This window comes from Hippocampus comes, unplaced genomic scaffold, assembly GCF_001891065.2.
Source record: "Hippocampus comes isolate QL1 unplaced genomic scaffold, H_comes_QL1_v1.1 scaffold80, whole genome shotgun sequence".
NCBI lineage: Eukaryota > Metazoa > Chordata > Actinopteri > Syngnathiformes > Syngnathidae > Hippocampus > Hippocampus comes.
The window spans coordinates 406,043-426,597 of NW_017806164.1; the positions used below are offsets into that span (position 1 = coordinate 406,043).

Consider the following 20,555-nt stretch of genomic DNA (forward strand, 5'->3'; position numbering starts at 1 on the left):
ACACACACACACACACACACACACACACACACACACACACACACACACACACACACGCCCACACACGCACACACACTTTCACACGAACGCACCGCCAGACACACTCACACCAAACTACGCGTCTGCCTGGAGCCAGGGCCTGCCATGGGGCTCACACCACCAGGAGAGGCCGGCAACATGTGGCCCCACTAATACCACAGGGAGAGATGAAGCGGAAGGGGGGAGAAAAGGAGGGGGAAAGAGGCAAAAGGGGACAAAACTGGAGAGGAGTGGATGAGGCGGCAAAAAAAAAAAAAAGAAAGATGGCGGGGGGGGGAGTGAGAGAAGCAAGCGAGGAGAATCCCTCCGACAGCAAACGTGATGCGCCAAGAGCTATTTTTATTGCGCCCCGTGGAGGAGAAGAGGAACATAAAAACATATTGAAGCCCCCTGCCCGTGTTTCCCAAACAACTTGAGCTTTTATAATTGATGTCAAATGGAGAAGGAAACCTTGATTTTTCTTGATATATGTTTACTTTGACATGTCAACAGTCTCCCTCTGACCTTGCCACTCATTATCTGATGCTTGTTAAGGTCAAGTTGACCTCATAACAGTGCAGCCAGCTTTACATGTGAAATCACACCCTCCTAAACTGGCCACATTACAAAGGCCTTGAACGAATAACAAAAGGCGCTTAGGAGATATGTGCGGCATCTATCTGTCGCACAGATGGAGACATTGTATTTGTGTATTTCTGATTCAGGCATAGTCATGTCAGCGGGAGACATGAATCAATGGAAAAAAATCCTCCAAACGTCAAATCTGATCATTAAAACCTCGCAAGTGCACTCAAACATTCTAAACATGGATGTCTGATCCGTTAGAATTAAAGATCATGACATTACCGAAAACACTATTCCACAGAAGTCCTGGTGAAGGCGGCAATGTGCATGAAGTGGGTGCTAAATGACACAAACAGCAATCTTTATTCACCGCCTTGAATGCCTTTGTCCAGAGTTGGTCAAACACGGCATACAGTGAAACTCCTCTACAACGAAACCTACATGGGCAAAAAATACCCCCTAGTGTGAAAAAAATCTTCATGCATTAAAACCATTCCAATTTTTCTGCTCCCCCTACAACGGAATATCCCCCTGTTGCGTTATACGAAATCGTTTTCTCTGCCCTTGCCTCGCAACGAGATTCACTACAATGAAAACAAGCAAAAGTCTAATCCACTGTAGCTTCTTCCTTGCGCAACCCTCTAATGTTTTTCTTTGTTTTTTTGGGTTTTTTTTTAATGTACAGTGGTGGAATGAGATACGAGCGACCAGACTTAGCTTTTCGGCTGATTTTCATTCTTTTTTTGTGTTGAATGGTGAGCAAGGAAACATACGTTCTTAAAACATTTTTTTAAAAAACATAACTGCCTTTCAGTCCACTAGCTTAATGCTAACACAATCTCTAGAAATGCCATAGAATGGCTAATGTATAGCATCTTGATGGCAGTGTTATAATGCTTTATGCCAATCACTCAACACAGAGAGCGCAGCAACACACGAAGACAGGCAACAAAACAGTAGACAGATTCTGCATCTTCTGTGAAGACTAACTAATATTACTGCAGTACGAATGAGCTGAGAGGACATCTGAATAAACAGTATAGCCGTGTGCCCATCTTTTTAGAGGGCACATCAGAAAGAGCAGCACAATAGACATTCAACTGATGCATTGTGACAAAAGCAGTTTAATTTTTGTCTTTAATTATTTTACCACTGCTTGTTTTTGAGTACAATATGGACTGCTATTTTCCCGACAAAATTTTTTGTTGTTTTTTGATGAAAAGTTACAGTGGCATTTTCATTCATTTGAATGGGAAAGATGTTTCAAAAACTTGACCGCTCACGCCATGTGTTGAGGGATTCATTTCATTCACTTTGCGTAGGCCCCAGAGATGGAAAAAGGCTCAGTGGCTGAAAAATTAAGTAACCCTGTTTCAACCAGATGAGATCATTGTCAGAGCCGACCAAATTTCTGACACACCAGGAATTCCCCCAAATGTAACTTGGAATCAACCCCGATTCAGTCAAGCGAGACAGCCTCAAATGTCTTAATTTGTGCAGCATATGACCATCTTAAGGGAGACTAAAGAGCTTTGCAGCATTGAGAAAGGGTTAACAGTAATTATTTTGCTGGAGACCATTCTGGAGTACGTAATTGAAAAAGGGTCATTGGGTCTGATGAGGACAAGACTGACCTCGTGTGACGGGTTTATCAGGGTAAGAATGAGCCTCTGAGCGTATCGTTGCAATCTGGTTTTCTGCAGTCGTTTCGCTATGATTTCATTCCAAACAAAATGAGGTTTCCTGGCGACCTGACAATGTCAAATCAACAGGTTATTCCATCACTGGTTGTTATTTTAGTCACTAACGTATTAGAAAGACAATGGCAAGACTGTGCATTCCAAAGAATGGTTCAAGGTGAATGAGATGTGATGCTGAAACTGTGACAAGCACACAGTGTGCAGACTAAAAAAAATGTGAAAGCCGTTATGGCCTTTGCTGAAACTGCACATGACATTCTGACATCGAGCTCAGTCCAATAACTCCCTGCTCTGTCTGTCATACTCGCCAGCTGTCCTGGAGCCTGCTGGAGTAGGCTGTCAGAGACCAGGTGGTTGGTCTGTACGAGGAGGCGGCGAGGTCACAGCCAGAGGGGATGCTAATAGAAAGCGAGTCATCCAAGAAGGGAATGACTTCTGGAGCCAAAATAAGATCCCAAAAGATGACCGCTAAAGTTAATTATCTCTTCTCTGATTGGCTGACAGAAAGAAAGTAAACAAATCAAAGGTCTCGTTCGCTTGGAGCCAGTTTTCTGACTGTCGGGTGCCAAGTATATTTAGTCCACTATGTGCTATTTGGGCCGGCAGCTGACATCTAGTTATCCAGACAGCAGGGTGAAGTCTTCTTTTATCCATTCTGAGCTATCAGTGGTGACCATGAAAGAGAAATAAGGGGCAAGTGTCTGAAAAAAGACAACTGAAACATGGAAAAACAGAGGGAAAAAGTACAGAAGGGCGCGATAAGAGCAGCTCGAAGTATACACGTTAAAAATAGCAGTAATAGCGGCTACTGTGTGACCACACAGACACGCATGCACGCACGCAATCGGCCATAACACACTGACAGCTGTGGCACAATCCAGCTGCATTTGGGAGCACAAGAGCAAACACCTGCCAGTGCTGCCGACCACCTGGCAGAAACACGTGTGCACAAACACACTTGCAGCTGTTGTGAATTTAGATGCAGATCAAAGATAATATATTTTACGTGTGCGAGCGTGTGCGTCGAGGAAGGTTTGCATATGCATGTGTGATATGGCGAGAGGGCAGCTGAAGGGGAACGAAGGGCTGTACATTCTTTGCACTCTGTTCTCTATAATTACACCAGTGAAAGCTGGTTTACTACTGAAAAACACAGACTTATCATGCAAGGCTCCATGGGCAAGGCTCAATTTATCAAAATGGGATATGCAGATCAGAATATAAAAATATTTGCAGGGAGCACCAACACCATTTTTTTTCCGGAAGAGTCGAAGTACAAATGCGTATATTTTAGTGTGCACCACCACAAAGTACCAAGACTTGATCATGTTATTACGTGTTAAAATTTTAATGAAAATATTTTGAAATTTCATCCCATATTGTTTTTTGATTATTGTTATATTGCTGTGCCAATTGTGTTTGAATATTCTTTTTTTGGAAAGGTTAAGTAGCGCATGTGTTAGCCTGTCTACAGTGTTTTACATTATGTGTTAGCTTTAAGCTAGCTGACTAAGTTATGTGTTTTGTAAAATTCGTGTTAGCTTTACGGTAACTTTCAAACAGATGAATTTAGCAAATTTTAATGACTGATGTGAAGGGCATTATTTGTAATTTGGCAGGCCAGTTCTTGTTTTATGGAGGATTTTTTTTTTTTTAATCAGTGGTAGCAGCGCAAACAGTATTCATTCAATTCCTGTCTAGCTTATTCGCATTAGAGCCGCAGGTGAGTAGTAGACCAGCTGACTTCAGACAGGGTACATCCTCGACTAGTAGGGCAACCAATGACAGGTCACAGAGTCAAACAACCAACCGATCACACCTAAGGGCAGTTTAGAACATTCAATGCACTTATTTGGATATTTTTGGAATGTGAAAGGATGATGGCGAGAACATACAAAGTCCATCCACAAAGGATTCAAAACCCCGAACCTTTGAACCGTGAGGCAGATGTGCTAACCATGAGGCCACCTTGACTGAAAAATCCTCTGGAGAGAATGAAAACAGAGTTATGTTTCCCTTTTGTCTTTTTCTGTTTGTTAGTTAGCAAGCTGCTTCATGGTTTATGGAGGTTGATGTAACACATTAGGAAAATATGTGGAACCATACCATTTGCACTCTGGAGAGGTTTAATGATGACTCAAACTGAATCATATAAAAAAATATATCAATAAAACTAATTTATTTGTATTTTTATCCAAACTGGCACTTTTTTTTCCTTATTTCCAGATGTACTGCAGTGTAGTTATTTTCCCAACTAACGGAAAACAAAACATTAGAAAGCATCACAATGGGGGCATTGTAATTAACAAGCGTAGAGGGATACAATAAACACATACAACACAAACCCACAGCAACGCAGAACGTAAATGCGGTACAAACAGTACGAAGCCTCAGCAACAAAGAATTGCTTTATATAACCCAACATCACGTTCAATCTATCATATCCACACTTTGATGCCAGAACAAACTCTCTCAGTCATTTTTGTCCTGGGGCAAGTCGAGTTTACAGTGTTTGAGAGTTTGGGCGGACCGAGAGCGTTTTCTTTGACACGCCCCTCGCGCAATTTGGTGACAGTAGACTAGACCTTTGAACCAGCTAAAAGCAGGTCTAAGTTGTGGCACAGGTGGTGTTACACAAATTTGGTGAATTTGATTGAGGCGCTCTGCTGATGTATGGTGGATGTCATTGTATTTCGTTCACGATTATGACAATAGCCCAAAAACATTTTTAAAAAAAAGACTAGTAAATAGAATCATTATGCATAGCTGTACATTCTAATGAAACGCAATGTAGGAGTAGTACCTAAAGAGCAGTTCTTTATCATTTCAAAGCAGAATATTTTAAATCATTCTTCTACTGAATCCGATTGGTGTGCAGGTGTACCGAATGAAGTGACCAGTTTTAATCAGTTTTATCGAATAGCAAAGAATCATGGGACTTGTCACAAGTCCCATGATTCTTGTGTGACAGTGTGCTCTCAATTCTTGATCCTTGGGGTATTCAGGTCACAGCCCGGTTGTTAAGACAATGGCTCTTTTAAATTAACATTGAACACATCTGAGGTTTTGGTGTGGCCCTCAACAGCTGTTCCAGTTTCCCACGTGGCCCCCTTGGGAAATTCAACTGTGCTACAAGGATCAAAAGGTCAATATTTTCCAGATACAAGCTAAACTACATCCTGGCCCTCAGGGCTCTGACGTCAAGCCCCTGAATAGTAGTTTAATTCCATTGTCTTCCTATGACATTAATGCCAGGTGGGAACACAACAAGCCGAGAGCAGCAGCGTGACATGCTAATTTTTGATTCATTCTTTGCTCTCAATGGCATTCCTTTCTGTGGCAACAGGAAGTGAAGAAACATCTCAGCTGGACTTCCTTGATTCAATCTCAATGAGCTCACTCGAGTATTTGAACTCACCAGGAAGTTGACATTCTTTGAAATACAGGATGAAAAATGTAATCCAAGTTTCAATTTGAACGGCTTTTCAACTATTTAGACACTTTTAATGGTGAATAATGACACTTTTAAAGGTCATTAACAGTTCATAAATGTTCTGAATTCGCATCGTGCTTCTGTGAAATTGTAAAACTGACCAGATTCGGTTGTCTTATTGCTTGAGTTGCTTGTTTACTTACTTTACAGCAGCTCCTATACTTTTTGTTCTTCTACTTTCTTCCTTTTATAACTTTGCTGCTGTAAATTGTTCATATCTCCTTTGTGAGAGAAATAAAGGTTTTCTTATTCTTATTCTTATTCTTATTGACCAGCACTTGTTTGCTGTTACCTCAAATGCAGCAAAAAGTGAATTGGTTCATTGGTTAGTGCATTAGTGGAATCATGCAAATAAGTAAGTGGGATAACGCAAAAACTACCAAACCGATTTCCACAAAGCATGGCAGAGGAGTGTGGCAAGGGTGACGAATAAACCGTCCAGGAAATAAATACACCTGCTTGCACAAGACATTTCATTTGTGTGATGTCTGAACATTACGGGGCACTATATCAAAGGAGTACACACAGTAGCTGAGGGATCGAATAAGAGATGAAGAAGAGATTTTTATGTCTCTACACATAGATGCCATGTTAACTCTCTGTGAACACCACAGTAAAATGAGTAAAAAAAATGTGAATGTTGTCATGTATGTTTGTCTGAAGTATCTCCACACAGCTCACGGCTTCCTCCTTACGAGTGGCATTGGTGTAGTAGTATCAGAGGATTTTATTATAATACAAATACAAGTACAGACGTACAGTGTCGGCAGCAAACACTGGAGGCCCTCAATTTCAACAGTATTATAAGCGGAATCTGATTTGGAGAAAAATGCAGGACCGAACGATGCATACAGATAGCATAGATGGGTAAACCGCAGCATGCCTATAACGTATTTGACATTAATTTAATTGAATGATTGAGGATTTGCCGTGAAATTCAAAGCAGTCTGACAGATTCTACCATTGAGAATGCAGCGAAGGCTGTGCAGTATTCAACGGCCGGCTCTCTTTGGTCAGAACATTTCTGTTTTTTGTTGAATTAAAAAAGTAATTTAGTTTCAACTCCTTTCACACCCCGCTCACAGCCCTCAAAGTTTCTCTTCTCTTTTACTTCCAACTGTTCACGCTCGCTAATTTGTTTATATCCCATTTCAGCTTCACTTCCTGATCCCATGTGTAATTTTGACCTCCCCCTCATTTTGCCGCTACGCAGTAAATCTTGCTTGGCGGTGCTCTGAGAAGGCTGGCATGTTTTTCCTGTGACAAAATATACCCCGTACACAGGATGCCAGACCAGCAGTGACAACACACTCACTTCTGAAAAACACATTGTACATAAGAGCATAGAAGAAAGAGCTTGGGTCTCCGCCATTCATACATTGCCTACATGCACACTCGAGAAGTCCTTCAGCGGTGCCATCGGTACGCTGCAATCCTGGTACTATAGAGCACCCTGGTTCAACCAGGACTGGAGCTTTAGAAATTCGATCCATTGTTCTATATAGAGAAGAGCCCATGATTTGATATCACACCATAGAGATTTTTAAGCGGTTCAGAGACTACACAGAAAAGGTTGTCTCAGTCAATAAGCATTTGGTGCTATATATATGTACTGTACGTGTGTGTGTGTGTGTGTGTGTGTGTATATATATATATATATATACACACACACACACACTATTTATGTATAGTTATATATATTAGCTATTTATGTGGGATATTTCTGGTGAAAACATGAAGAGAATTAGTTCTTTGACTTGATTCTGGTGTGTTGCTCAGCAGTTTTGTGCCATCTTTGAATGGGGGTGTTCATGCAAGAAAGCCGGAAAATCACAGAATGTGGATATTTAGGTTTAAAAAAACAAAAACAAAAAACAGACATGTGCCCCTATTTTTTTTTTCCTCATTTAAAATGATATTTTTTTGTCACACATCGAGTTTAGAAGTGGTCCCGGAGTAGTAAATTGCCCATCCCTGGTGTACAATAAAGGGAGATATTAGAGAATTATTAGAGAATTTGATTAACCGTGATGCAACAATTGTGCTAGAATGTGGCAATAATTGAATAAAATGGCAATTTTCCTGCTATTGTGGATGTACTGTAGTGTACACTAAATGTCAGCCTAGCGACTCATCTTCCTTTCTTCGACCACTTTGGTATTGACTGTGCAACATTTGAGCCGAACGGACATATTTAAAGGGTCTTCTTTTAGAAAGTAGAATAAAATTGTCATAAATAAAACAAATGAGTGAAAACAAAATGTATGGATTTTTCCAAACACACGAAATCGGATCTTATCTTCCAACATGCATTTTTTTGTGGTATGAGGCACAAAAAACACCAGCGATGAACTGAAGTGAAAATTCTCAATGTGATCCGATTAAATCACACCACACCCTACAAGAGCCATTAAAAAAACCTCTGTCAAACATAAAGCACGACCCAAGGGGACAAAGCACCTGTTCCTGCAGCCCTGTGTCTCTCACTCTCACACACACACACACACACACACACACACACACACACCCACACACACACACACACACACACACACAGTTCCCAACAGAGACAATGTCACTTAATACAGGTTATTAGCTCACACAGGCCAAAAGAAGCTGTGCCACCTGCAACTAGCCCAGTCCAAAATGATCACCCGAAACCTTTCCACCCATGACACTTCTCCCATACTGTGACACCTCAGTCTCAATGGGCGAAAGCCGGTCCCATAATTAGACTCTATATTAGGAGTACGCCCCATGAGGTCATCTGAGAACATGTGTGACTGCATGATGCACACCGTTAACAAAAAAAAAAAAGTGGTCAGGCCACCAGTAGAATCCAGTCATGGATATTTATTGAAGGTTGCTTCCTATCTGTACGACGGCTCCAAGGTAGTGCAAAACTGCCGTTTTATCTTAAGGGACAAATAGAGAATGAGGTGGACAACTTCCGACAGCTGGCGTAAGCGTGCTTCCATTTTGAGATTGCCGAGTGCGAATGGCATCCACAGATGTTTGTCTTATGTCCTGCGAGGTTGAACAGTCGGTAACTGTTTGCATGAGAGAGCGGTTCAGGAGGCCAACTGGCGGTCTAAAGGCTCCGTAGCGCTTCATTAAAACATCACAAGCCCTTGTACGGCGCCACTGGCCCCCATTTGCATTCTCATCCATAGCTCTAACACAGCAGGGATGGGTTTTACTGATGGAAAAGTGACAGTAAACATCGTAAAAATGAGCACCAGAGTGAAAGAGTAGAGATTTTTTCTTTTTCTTTTTCAGGGGAAGTCAACCCAAAAATGTTCTTGACAATGATGTTCTATGCCGCATCACAAGTCTAAAGACAATATTCTGATAAATGTCGCATTTGTGGAATATGAGTTACGCAGTGAAATCCATCCGTTTTCTCCATCTCAGGGAGGCGGCTATTTTGCTACTTGCTGTCAACTGAAAATGAAAATCACAGTAGCTCAGGGCTCAGGTAATGACCAATCACGGCTCTGCTTGCAAAATATTCATCCGAATGTCGTTTTTTGACTCATTGGAGTGCATAGAATATGTAAGAAATAAAATTTAAAAAAAATGGGGATGGACTTCCCCTTTAAGGGGAAGTGTATTGAATATTGTTTACCGAGAAGCACATCTGTATCACTTGCAGAACAATTCCTCTCATTTCAATCAGGACAAAACAGCTAATTTGGGATTTCAGGTGCTTCCACAACCACTATTACAACAAAAAAAAAAGATTGAACAAAGAAGATTTCACCCAATTTACTGTCAGCGGTGGGGAGAGGCCTCACTTCACTGTATATTAACACCTATGGTTTTGCATGTAAAAGAATGATGCCATTCTTGGTTGAGGTGTGCCTTAAACTTCGATAAATACTTCCACACCAACACTCACACTAGAGCTGTCCAAGCAAACATATGCACATGAGCTGATGATTTCTGCTCAGATGAGGTGAAACATCTTCAGGAATAACCAGAAAAGAGCGGTTGTGATCGACTCAATGCCCTGAGAAGGAGGGGGGAGCATGCAGTGCACGTCATCGCCATATGCGCCACTTTGAAGGCGACGGGACTACAACGCAAGATGCGAGACGTGCTCTGTTAGCCAGTTGAATCAAAACACGGTGAACCCTTGTTGCTGTGTTTGTGGGGGTGTACAGCAACGCCTCCCACAATCGCAATGCGAAAGGACTCGTCAACTGACATGAAAAAGCTTTAAGTTATTGATGAACGTTGGGAAAATTATACACACGGATAACTCAGTTTCTGTAAAATGTTACAAGAGTTGTTCCGGCAAAAAGGGCTGCTGCAGGCACACGAATGCGTCTTCCATCCAAATGTAATGTAGTGCGTAACGTTTCGTAAAACGTCCAGCAAAGTTCTTAAGGGTTTGTTGCGTAATGTATTTTGGGGAAACAACATATCTGGTAAATCAAAATTTCAACAACGCTCACAGCCATCCAAATAAACTGCAGCAAAATGTGAGACATTCTCAGTCATGCTTGATCAAATCAACACAATGCTGGCATTGGCCTTCAGGCCTCATACGGTTTTCTTTGTGTTTACAGAGTTTTGGAGACGTTTGTCTCATTGTAGTGGTCGCAAACTTCCTTACACACGATTATGCAATGAGATTCCTTGATAAGCTCTTGATGATACCGTTTTCAAACTCATTTCGCACATGAAGGGAAAATGACAAAAAAACACGAGCACTTTCATGGCAACAATTCATATACGCAAAATGCCATCATCAGCACTTCCCATGTGAAACGCTGAGGTCACACCAGAACAAACACATTTTGCAGATTGTGTGGGGAAAAAAAATAGGGAGCATAAAAGCATAATTAAACAGAAGCTAATCGCCTTTTCGCACAGTGCAACAGAAATATATAAAAATGGCCAACCTGTCGTCCAAGCTTCGGCGAGGTCAATTGCGGTCCTTCTCTCTCCCCGTCTGAGGCCCCGCGTCCGAGCCTTTCCCTGTCCTGCTGTGCGCTCTGGCCCACCTGCACCATGGTCTTACAATCCACACACGAGCCAACCATCAGCCTCCTTCCATCATCCACCAGGAGCGTGCGAGCGCTACGTGGCGCATAGAGGAAGACGGGGAGCCTCGCCACCGTGACCATGCACATTCGTCCTTGCCTGCGCTGCTCCTGCCTGCAGAAGAAGCACACAAATGCTTCACAGGTATACTGGCGAGCCCAAGGAGAGCTGGAAGAGCCAGAGGTGGAGGGTGTAGAGGGCGTGGCGGGGCCCAGGCCTCTGCTCTCATGCCGGGACCACTGAGTGTGCAGGTCATGGTAGCAGAGAGCGCAGGCTGACACCAGGCCCGTGGCATCAACCGGCTTGGCTCGGGGAGCTGGCGGGTGCACGGTGAGGAAAGGGAAGAATGGCTCCTTCTCACCACAACGTCCAGGTGGGTTGACATGAAGCTGGAAATCGCATCCGGTCGATAACTCCGATCCGCACAAGTAGCACACCGACACGGAGCTCTCAGAAGACACGCCCGTCTGCGAACGAACGGGTCCGAACCCTTCAACGGCCGTGACGGAATGATACCTGATCAGGAAGGAGCTAACAGAGGTGATGAGGTCCTCGTTGAGACAAAGGCGATAAGCACTCCAGATGTCCTCTAGGATTAAAAGGCACTGTGAGCAGCAATGCACATGCCCGTTCCTCATCGGTTGGGCGTTGGGTGGGCAGGGGAGCATGTTGATGAAGGGAAAATACATCACCCCGCGAGATTTCCCGACGCCGGCCTGCGCGTGCACTACTTTATCGGCGCCGCACTCCTGGCCGCAGAGGAAACAGGCGTCACGGGGAGCTTTAGTGTCGCACTTCGTCAGCTGGGCGGGTTTATCCTGCTGGGACGCGGCGGACGGGTTGAGCGGGACGACGTAGAGGCGCTGAAGCACGGGAACGTCGGCCTGTTGGAAGTTGTGCCACTGCTGCATGAGCGAGGCGTGACAGCTTCCGCACACCAGAGTCACACCTGCTGGATTGATGGGTAATGCACCTGGAGGGGGGCTGTGCAGCCACAGGAAGGGAAAGAAAGGTTCCCCTTGTGCCGTCTCCTGCTTTTGAACGCTGACTTTATAACTCCCACGTGGACTGAGCTCAGTGCCACAGATAAAGCACGCGTGTCTGTCTGGGTTTGACTCTGTAGCGTGGTGCAGTTGTGCGACTTTTCTGGTCAAAAGGTCACCTGCGGGACGACGACGTTTGACATTTTTACGACTGTGCACGTCCCTATCTTCATCACTCGTGATGTCAATCTCATCCTCATCCGAATTGTTGCCTCGAGGAATACCGCGATTACATTTAGAGTTGATGGCGGAGGTGGGGTGGGGATAGGCGGGTGAGGCGCAGCTGTTGTCGGCTCCAGGCTGGATGTGACGCGGCTCAGTGTGTCTCGCGTTCCCGTCCTCCAGCCATGACCTGTTGCGCATAATGACCCCGTTGTCCGGCACAGGTGCGTTCGGGAAGTGGTTGTCATGGCACAGCTGGGGGACGCTATCCTGGAACTTGGCCAAAGAAAATGATGTCTGACACACATTATTCATCACCTTAGGTGCACGTCTGGTAGGCGGCAAGCTTTCCGGTTTGGGTGAGCCCTGCGCACTGTAGACCCCCAACGTGTACCGGGGGAGCGTCCTCGGGGAATCGGGGCTATTTTTAACACAATTTTTTCTGCTGGCGTCTTTTTGCGATTTCCCAGCTGCTCTCGAGCACTTGTCCTTACTCACAACGCCCCTGTCCATCACATCCATCTCCTGATCCGACATGTTGTCAGAGAAGGATGAGAAGTCCGACTCCGCGCCCCCATCGTAGTTGTGGCTGCCGGAGCTGATCCTCCTCTCCAGCTCGTAGGAGATGTTCCACTCCTGCGGGACCCGGCGAGAGTCGCACTGGTAGGGTCGCTTCAGCCAGTACATGCGCTTCTCAATGGGCGTCCTGGTCCTCTCGAAGGAGTTCCACTGCTCCGCGAGGAAGCAGTGACACACGGCGCACACCAGCGCGTGACCCTCCGGGCTCAGCTCACTCGCACCGGGAGCTGGCTCCTGGTTCTGTAGGAACGGGAAAAATGGGTAGCGTTCCTTTTGATAGGTCACTTGTAACCTCAGCTCCTTCCCTGCCGTTACTCCGCTGCCACATATAAAACAGTGCACCAATAATCCCCCCAGGCCGTTGCGGTCAGCTCTGGAAGTGTTGACCGGTAAAGGGCTATCCTCGCCCGGCATAGCCGCAGCCATGAGTCGGTGTTTGCGAGTCAAGAGCGCCAGTTCCTTGTCACGAGGGGAATGCATAGCGTGAAAAGAGAGCCGACACAAGGCTACATGTCCTCCTCGTGCTCCCTTCACTTATCTCCAAGTTAAGCAATGCATTTCAGTCCGGTAGATGATAAGAGCGACGACAATCCATTGAAACTACGACAGCGTGCAGCGATAGCAGCGAAGCGGTGATTTGGATCTCCCCACGGTTAAATCCACTTCAGCGAGACAACAATCCACACATTTTGAAGTCTTTAGTCCATATGTGAGTTCACACGGGAGGTGCAGGAGGGACATGACAGCGGAACCATGCGGGATCGGGACTCAGCCTCCCCGGCGAACTTTTGCTGCCTTGCCTCCCCGCTCTGCAAAGTTTGGCCGCGAACTCGCTCACTGTACTCAGCGCCATCCCATACCCACGGCACCCGCCGAGACACCCCCAAAGGAAACCCCCTCCGACACTCACACGCAGAAACCCCCCCTCTCTCCCGGAGAGCCTCCCCCGCATTTATGATTCGGGAGATGGCGAGCAAACAATCGCGCAAACTGTCCGTATGCGTCAACACACGCGCAGCATGCACGAGATTTCCACTAAAACATGCACGATTCAGTTCAAAGGGAAAGTCGCTTTTCCATCATTTATACGACTCTTATAGTAGTTGCTTCTCTTTTTGGTTGCTCAGAATTAACATTGACACAGTGGGAGATATTCTTACCATTGTGGAACTTGAGAGAACAATGAACATTTATTTAACCATTATTTTGTGGGGGGGGGTTTTAATGGCGCCTGCTTTGTGGCTATTTTTTCTCACTGTATAAAGTTTCTCTCTTCGGTATACATGTTCACAGTTAAATAGGAAGACTCGTGATGCTTAACTTTACCACATAAGAGCCAGGCCTGGGAATCTCCAAGTTGAGAGAAAAAACAAGTTCAACACTAGGAGAGAAAAAAAGTGCCGCTAACCCCAAGTAAATATTCGCAAATCAATCATCGTTCATGCTGTCATTTCATTTACTTACAGCTACCATCATGGTACAACAGAAATCATGTCATATTTACAACACCACCTCACAGTGTCACATTGTGGTATTGCACCATCATGTTCAAATCCATCCATTCAATCTGTTTGTCCTCACAATGGTCGCGGTCGTGCTGTAACCTATTACAGCTGGCTTCGGGCAGTAGGCGGGGGACACCCTGAACTGGCTGCCAACCAATCTCAGGGCAAAAATAGACAAACATCCATCCGCGCTCACATTCACACCTAGGGATATTTAGAGTGTTCCATTAACCTGCCACACACGTGTTTGGAATGTGGGAGGAAACGTGGAGTACCCGGAGAAAACCCACGCAGGCACGGGGAGAACATGCAAACTCCACACAGAAAGGCCGGAGCTGGAATCGAACCCTGCACCTCTGCAATGTGAGGGTGACGGGTTGCGAACCAGCTAACCACCGGTGGTACCATGTTCAAAGTCATCTTCTGCAATTTGCCTACTACACTACAGAGCACTGCAATGACCGAATTTAATACTTGAATGTATTAACTGAAAGTATGATTCAGCAAGCTCATATATTAACCGAAGTGACATCGAGCAGTCATGTAGGTATCCTGATGAAAGCCACTGTCTCATTTTTCATTACTTTTCCATTACTCTTTATTTTTCTCACCTCTCATAGAAATGACCACTGAATCTTTTAATTGCCGACTGCTGTCAGGCTGTTGAATAGACGCATCTGAAAACCTGGACTCATCCCCACTCACCCATTTTAAATAGCACAGTCACCTTTGCAGATGCATGTATGCTTATATCTTATATACAATATTTCATTCTGTACACTCTACAGTTAATTTTTTAATTTATTTTTGTGTTTGCAAATACCTTTTGTTTTTCTACTTTCTTCCTTTCAAAATGTTGCTGCTGTAAATTGTGAATTTCTCCATTGTGAGACAAATTAATATTAGCTAAAGTCTTTAAAACACCTTAAGGAGGAAAAATAAACAATAAATGTTTGTTTTTTTTCCAGTGACATCACACACATCCCGACACATCAGTGGTTGTCACCCTGAAGGTCAATGCATGATGGTTTTGTTCCCGTGCTTATTGAGTATTTGAAATATGTCCTTCACAAGGTAAACATGAAATAACATTTGTCATCGCATAGGATAATGACCCCCCCCCCCATACACCCTAGACTAGAAGAACGTATGAGGGTTCTCGGGAAAGATGTCTCGATAAAAAGAAATCGTAAGATAGAAACAAGGAAGCAAGTCGGGGATTGAATAAGATACAAAAAGAAACACGCTCTTGTTAACTGTTGGGTTTTATCAGCAGGTGATGACATGTGCCAGACGGGAGTGCAGACGTTGCAGTGCACTGCACAGAAGACATATTTCAATCAGATGACGATGGGGAAACCAGCCCGTCTCGAACCCCTTGTTTGCAGTTTCGGTCCATTTTATTAAATGCTCGTACTTAGTTTTGTTTACATGCCACTTATGGTGAAAACATATCCTACACTGTAACTATTATCCCTTAAACTCTGTGATTGTCATATTACATGCTGACTGTGCCTCCACATCCAAAAGAAAACATCCTTTTTGCTCCACATACTCCTACGATTTAGGCTTGTTTCTGACAGTATAAATAGACCTGATTCCATAGTGGACAATACATCAGACGCTGTATGAGTAGTTTAAGTTTATATATAGCATTTTGGATGTGAATGTGTGGTGCTTTCATGGCCATATGGGATACATTATTTTTTTTCATCAATGTGAAAAATGACTTCATACGACTCAGGAGAGACATAGATTATATTGAACACGAGTGAGAGGAAAAAGGTAATTATAATGTTGGATCTGAGAGTAATGGCAGTAAGGGAGTTAAAGAACATGAAGTTGCTGGATTTATGAAATATCAAGAATATTGGTATTGATTAACATAAAATTATGATGATAAAAAATCTGTATGCCTCCAATGTTATGAAAAGCTGGTGTGCAGTTCCCAGGTCGCAGTTTAAACAGCCAACATGTACAGTATGCTGTCACATAAGATTGTTTTTTTCCTCTACGGGAATCTTTTTTTTTTAAAAAAATATTATGTTCTCCAAAAGAACGAGGGATGTTAAAGAGAATGAGAAAATAATGGACCACTGAATTAAGTAAAGTAAGCCAACTCGCATTCAAAGCAACAAGAATATAGCGTAAACATAATTCTGATCAAGTTGATGAGTTTTATGGTGATTATTACGGCTCACTTTAACAATAGGCTTCTTTTTACAGATGTGTGACACCCAAGAATGTTAAATTTGTATTGAAAAATACCTGTACTGTTAATAAAGATTTTTTTTTTTCATTTTTATCATGCATCATTTTGACCCGCGGATGGATAGTTCGGTTAGGTGGACCAGCACCATCAAGAGGTTCATGTGTCAAACTATATACAGTATATGGTATGCTGGGGTACTATTTCCAGTATTTATGGGGGGAGAGAATAAAAAAAAGAAAAAGGCTATTCTTTAAAAAGTATGCAAGGCCCCCCCCAGTCCCCCCCCCCCCGCAAAAACGACACTCAACAAACTAACTTTTCCATCAGCAATCTGTAAGCCAAGTCTAATTACAGCTTGTTTGTATACTTTCCAAAACCAGGCAAGTACCCCTGATCGGTGCTTAAAAAAGAACTATTAGCATTTTTATCTTTATGTACTAAGTGCCACAAACAACACTGTAAATCCAAAGTACAAAGGAGAAGTTTCCCCCCAGGAAAGTAATCCCCCAGGAGTCAATGCGCTTTCCCAGCCTTCAGTGCCACACCTTCTTGCACTTCGTGGAGAATACTTCTGGGACCTCCGCAGCTCCATCATCATACTATTGTGAAGTCGTCCACAAATTCAAAATGGATCCATTTGATGAAACTCTTGAGCTTGGGAAGACGGGGGAAAAAAAATATCACCGAGGGAGGTCAGTTGAGGAATGAAGTTGCTCCAGCACAGTAATGTGCTTCTCGGCCAGGAACTGCCAGATGCTCGGGGCGTTGTGAAACAGTCACAAGTTATCCCGCCACACCTTTTTGCTTCTTGTCACGCACTGAACAAAGCAAATGCTGCAGGACTCTCGTGGTAGACGAGCTGGCTGATCATTTGGATCACAGCGAATAAGAAAACTAGTTTGGGTTTGATACGCATAAACCTCTTGTGACAGCAGTCCTGAAACCTTTCTGACACACTCCATAATTACACTACAAGTACAGTTGAAAGAAAAAAGTGTAAAAAAAGGAACGAATGAGGCAAAAGGCCTTTTATGTATGCCTTTAGCAACCACCAAAAAAAAAAAAAAAAAAAATTAAGACAGAAAGACCCAAACTTTGCATTGTGAAGATCCAAGCAAAAGGTCAGCTAGTCATAAGACATTAACGACCTGACAGACAACATGGAAAGGGACTGTGGAAAGGAGAAAGGACATTTTGCCATAGATTGGGAACAGATGAGTAGACCAGACGACGACAATCAGGTGAGTCGATGAGTAAGGACAAGTTTAAGGACATCAAGTGGGCAGTTGGAGGATGGATGATGGAAGGTGGGGGGAAAAAGTTATTTCACCAGGTTCTAATCAGACTTGTACCATACAAAACAAATACTTAAAAAAAAAAAAAAAAGAGAGTCAGCCTTGGGTCTATGTTGCTGAGTATAGCACACCATTGTGTTCTCAGAGACAGTGACACTTTTTGATGCCAGAAATAACAGCGACACTTTTTCTGCCAGTCACAGCTCTGCATCCGGCCAAGCAGGAAGACTGAGGGTGTTTGTGCCATTGCAGGGAGGCGACGCGGGAAGTAGACCGAGTCAGAGAGTCAGCAGCTCAGTTCCCTGATCAAGAGCCGTCAATCGCCCAGACGTCCTCAACACATGGTGGACTCAAGTATTTCAAGAACAGATGTTGATACTCATTAACTGTTACAATGTGGACCTCTTTGAAGTGAGGAGTTGAAGTGTTTGATTATCTTGGGCTCAGAGCAACAATGAAGCGTGTCACGCACACTTCACACACAGTGGAAAAAAAAAATGCAACCTCTGAGTATTGAGGCCTGGACTTTCTCCTACTTGTTTATTTGTTCAATTATTTCTGCAGGATTTCTTGCCTCTCTCCAAGGTCAGAGGTGTGACTGAAGTATGTGTTTCCGCACAATAAGGGGGGGAAGAAAATCCAGCAGTGAATTCAAGGCCACTTTGACAGTATTCTCCTGGTGAGTTGTTTTTCAACAAAAACAAACAACAAAAAAAAATTGAAGTGTGACCATTTTTTCCTCAAAGTGTCTAGGTCAAGAGACATCCCTTTGCCCAATGCTGCTAAATTATGTTGCACATGATCACACCAGCCAGAAAATTAGGTACACTTGCACGATCTAATGAGCTGCATCAAAAAGTTATAACCTTTAAAAGCACAATTCTTTCTGACTCTACAAAAGTTTATTATTGTGGCTGTAGTTTGTAGTGGTTTACCCATCATACAGAGATACTTTTTAGATTTTGCCTACTGTATTTCAACAAAAAAACTACACAGTTAAATTACTCCGGCAGTGTCAATAAAACAAACTACAGATTTTTTTTCTCTTTCCCAAACGCTGCATGGATTTTAATTTTTTCATAGTAGCTCTAAGAGAGTCTCCTGGGAGTGCATTTTTCTAAGCAAGTCTCCCCCCTGATGGAGCACATCAACATCTCATTGTTCTGCTTCGGGTGCTTCAACTTTCCCTTGAAGCAAAGAAAATCACAGCTGTAGATGGCCTCTCCTATGTTTCCCTGAATGGAGCCCGAGTTTGTGTGTGCCACAAGGTTGACCTAATTCACTTTCACCTGCCCATGTCAGTCACTGTGATGCCACTCACATTGCCTGAGGCACCATGTACCTCTCTCTAGCCCCCTCCCCCTTCTCCCCCCCAGCCCTTGAAAAATCTTGACAAACTCCTCGGGAACATTCCTCTCTTCTCAGGTCGCCGAGACCCACAAGAAGGAGAATGGGAAGATTGACAGAACACATAAAGAAATTGAAGGAGAGACATGGAGGTTTAGTCATTAGATAAGGAATTGGGACAGGCTTTGACACCTGTTCCCCATAGCAGATGTTTGCAGGCAAATTCTCTCTGCTGTCCTCTTCTTGGTTATACGACACAATGACTTGACCCAGTTAACCTTACAACGATTGTATTTTTCCCCCTCCAGTTTCCGGCCAACATGTCCGTTCATCGATGATCACAGGCGTGGTTGTGTGTCATTTATGAAAAGATTTCATATGCTGTTGGCAATAGATATATAAGTTGTGGAGACGGCCGCATTTTAGAGTGTTTGCAATTGAGGTATGTTTAAAAATAAATAAATAAATACATCTGAGTTGAAATGGCCCTACAGGTGTGCGCACCCTCTCATTATTGAGGGTGCAGCCTCATTAAATGGGAGTTGCCACATTTATGCCACTGTTTAAACTGTTCTAGTCGGCTTTTCTTTTCGATTACAAAACATCTTTTCAATTTTGGAGTGAAGTCCAGCTCTTGATAATGTCACTGTTGTGTGATATTTTCTCCACTTGACGATCACTTGCTTCACTGTGTTCCATGGTACAGTATATTTAATAACTTGGAATTTCTATTCGACACTTCTCCTGACTGATACCTTTGAACAACGAGATCCCCCTGATATTGTGGAAGCTCTCTGAAGACCATGCCTTGTGCTGTAAGATGTGACAAAAGCAACGTCAGGAAAAACCGACAAGAGCAGATGAACTTCATTTTGAGTTAAGCAGTGAGACTTTAAATGGCGGCCACGTGTGTGTTGACTCCTATTTAACATAAATTTGAACGTAATTGCTAAGATAAGTGATTCAGAAGATGGATGGATGTTAAATTCTGAACACAGCCACATCCCCAGTGGTTGAAAAATCACTGGTTTAAAGAGTACATGCAAGTATGCATCAAAGAAGCAAAGCCCTCCGACTCATCGCCATCTCACACCTCAGCGTGAGCAACAGCAGTAGTTAATAACCACAAAGTAACGAGGATAAAAACACAGAACATTGGGGGCAAGAGGAAAGGCCAAACGAATCAGAGGATTTTACCGCTCATAAAGGGATGCCTGGAATAATGGGAAAGGAATGTGGAGTAACGACTCTCCAGGGACAGGTCCAGTCGAAAGCCCTCTGGCTCGAGAACAACAAACGGGGAGCACTTGAGGAGCCCAGGGTGCGCGCATGAGTTTTAACAGCCTCCCCACTAACTCTTTCACACACACATATAGATCCACACTAACACACATCCAACCCCCCTCCTTCCCCAACTCCCTTCCTGTGCCGACCTACTGGAGTCGGCTGTTGTTGTTGGCCGCCAGCCGCCTTTGAAAGAAGCACGCCCTCAGCCTCTCTCTCTCTCTCTCTCTCTCTCTCTCTCTCTCTCTCTAACTTCCAGGAAAATACTGATGAAATGACA

At 43.8% G+C, this 20,555-nt stretch overlaps 1 protein-coding gene across 1 annotated transcript in view; it reads right to left on the reverse strand.

Moving 5' to 3' along the window:
• The window catches only part of gse1b (Gse1 coiled-coil protein b), a 170,645-nt gene extending 157,170 nt beyond the window's left edge, over positions 1-13,475 (reverse strand). Inside the window, exon 1 of the mRNA XM_019895812.1 lies at positions 10,707-13,475. Within this exon, the coding sequence (XP_019751371.1) occupies positions 10,707-13,112 (2,406 nt within the window). The 5' untranslated portion in view covers positions 13,113-13,475. The remainder of the gene's footprint in view (positions 1-10,706) is intronic.
• Between the last annotated feature and the right edge of the window lie 7,080 nt (positions 13,476-20,555).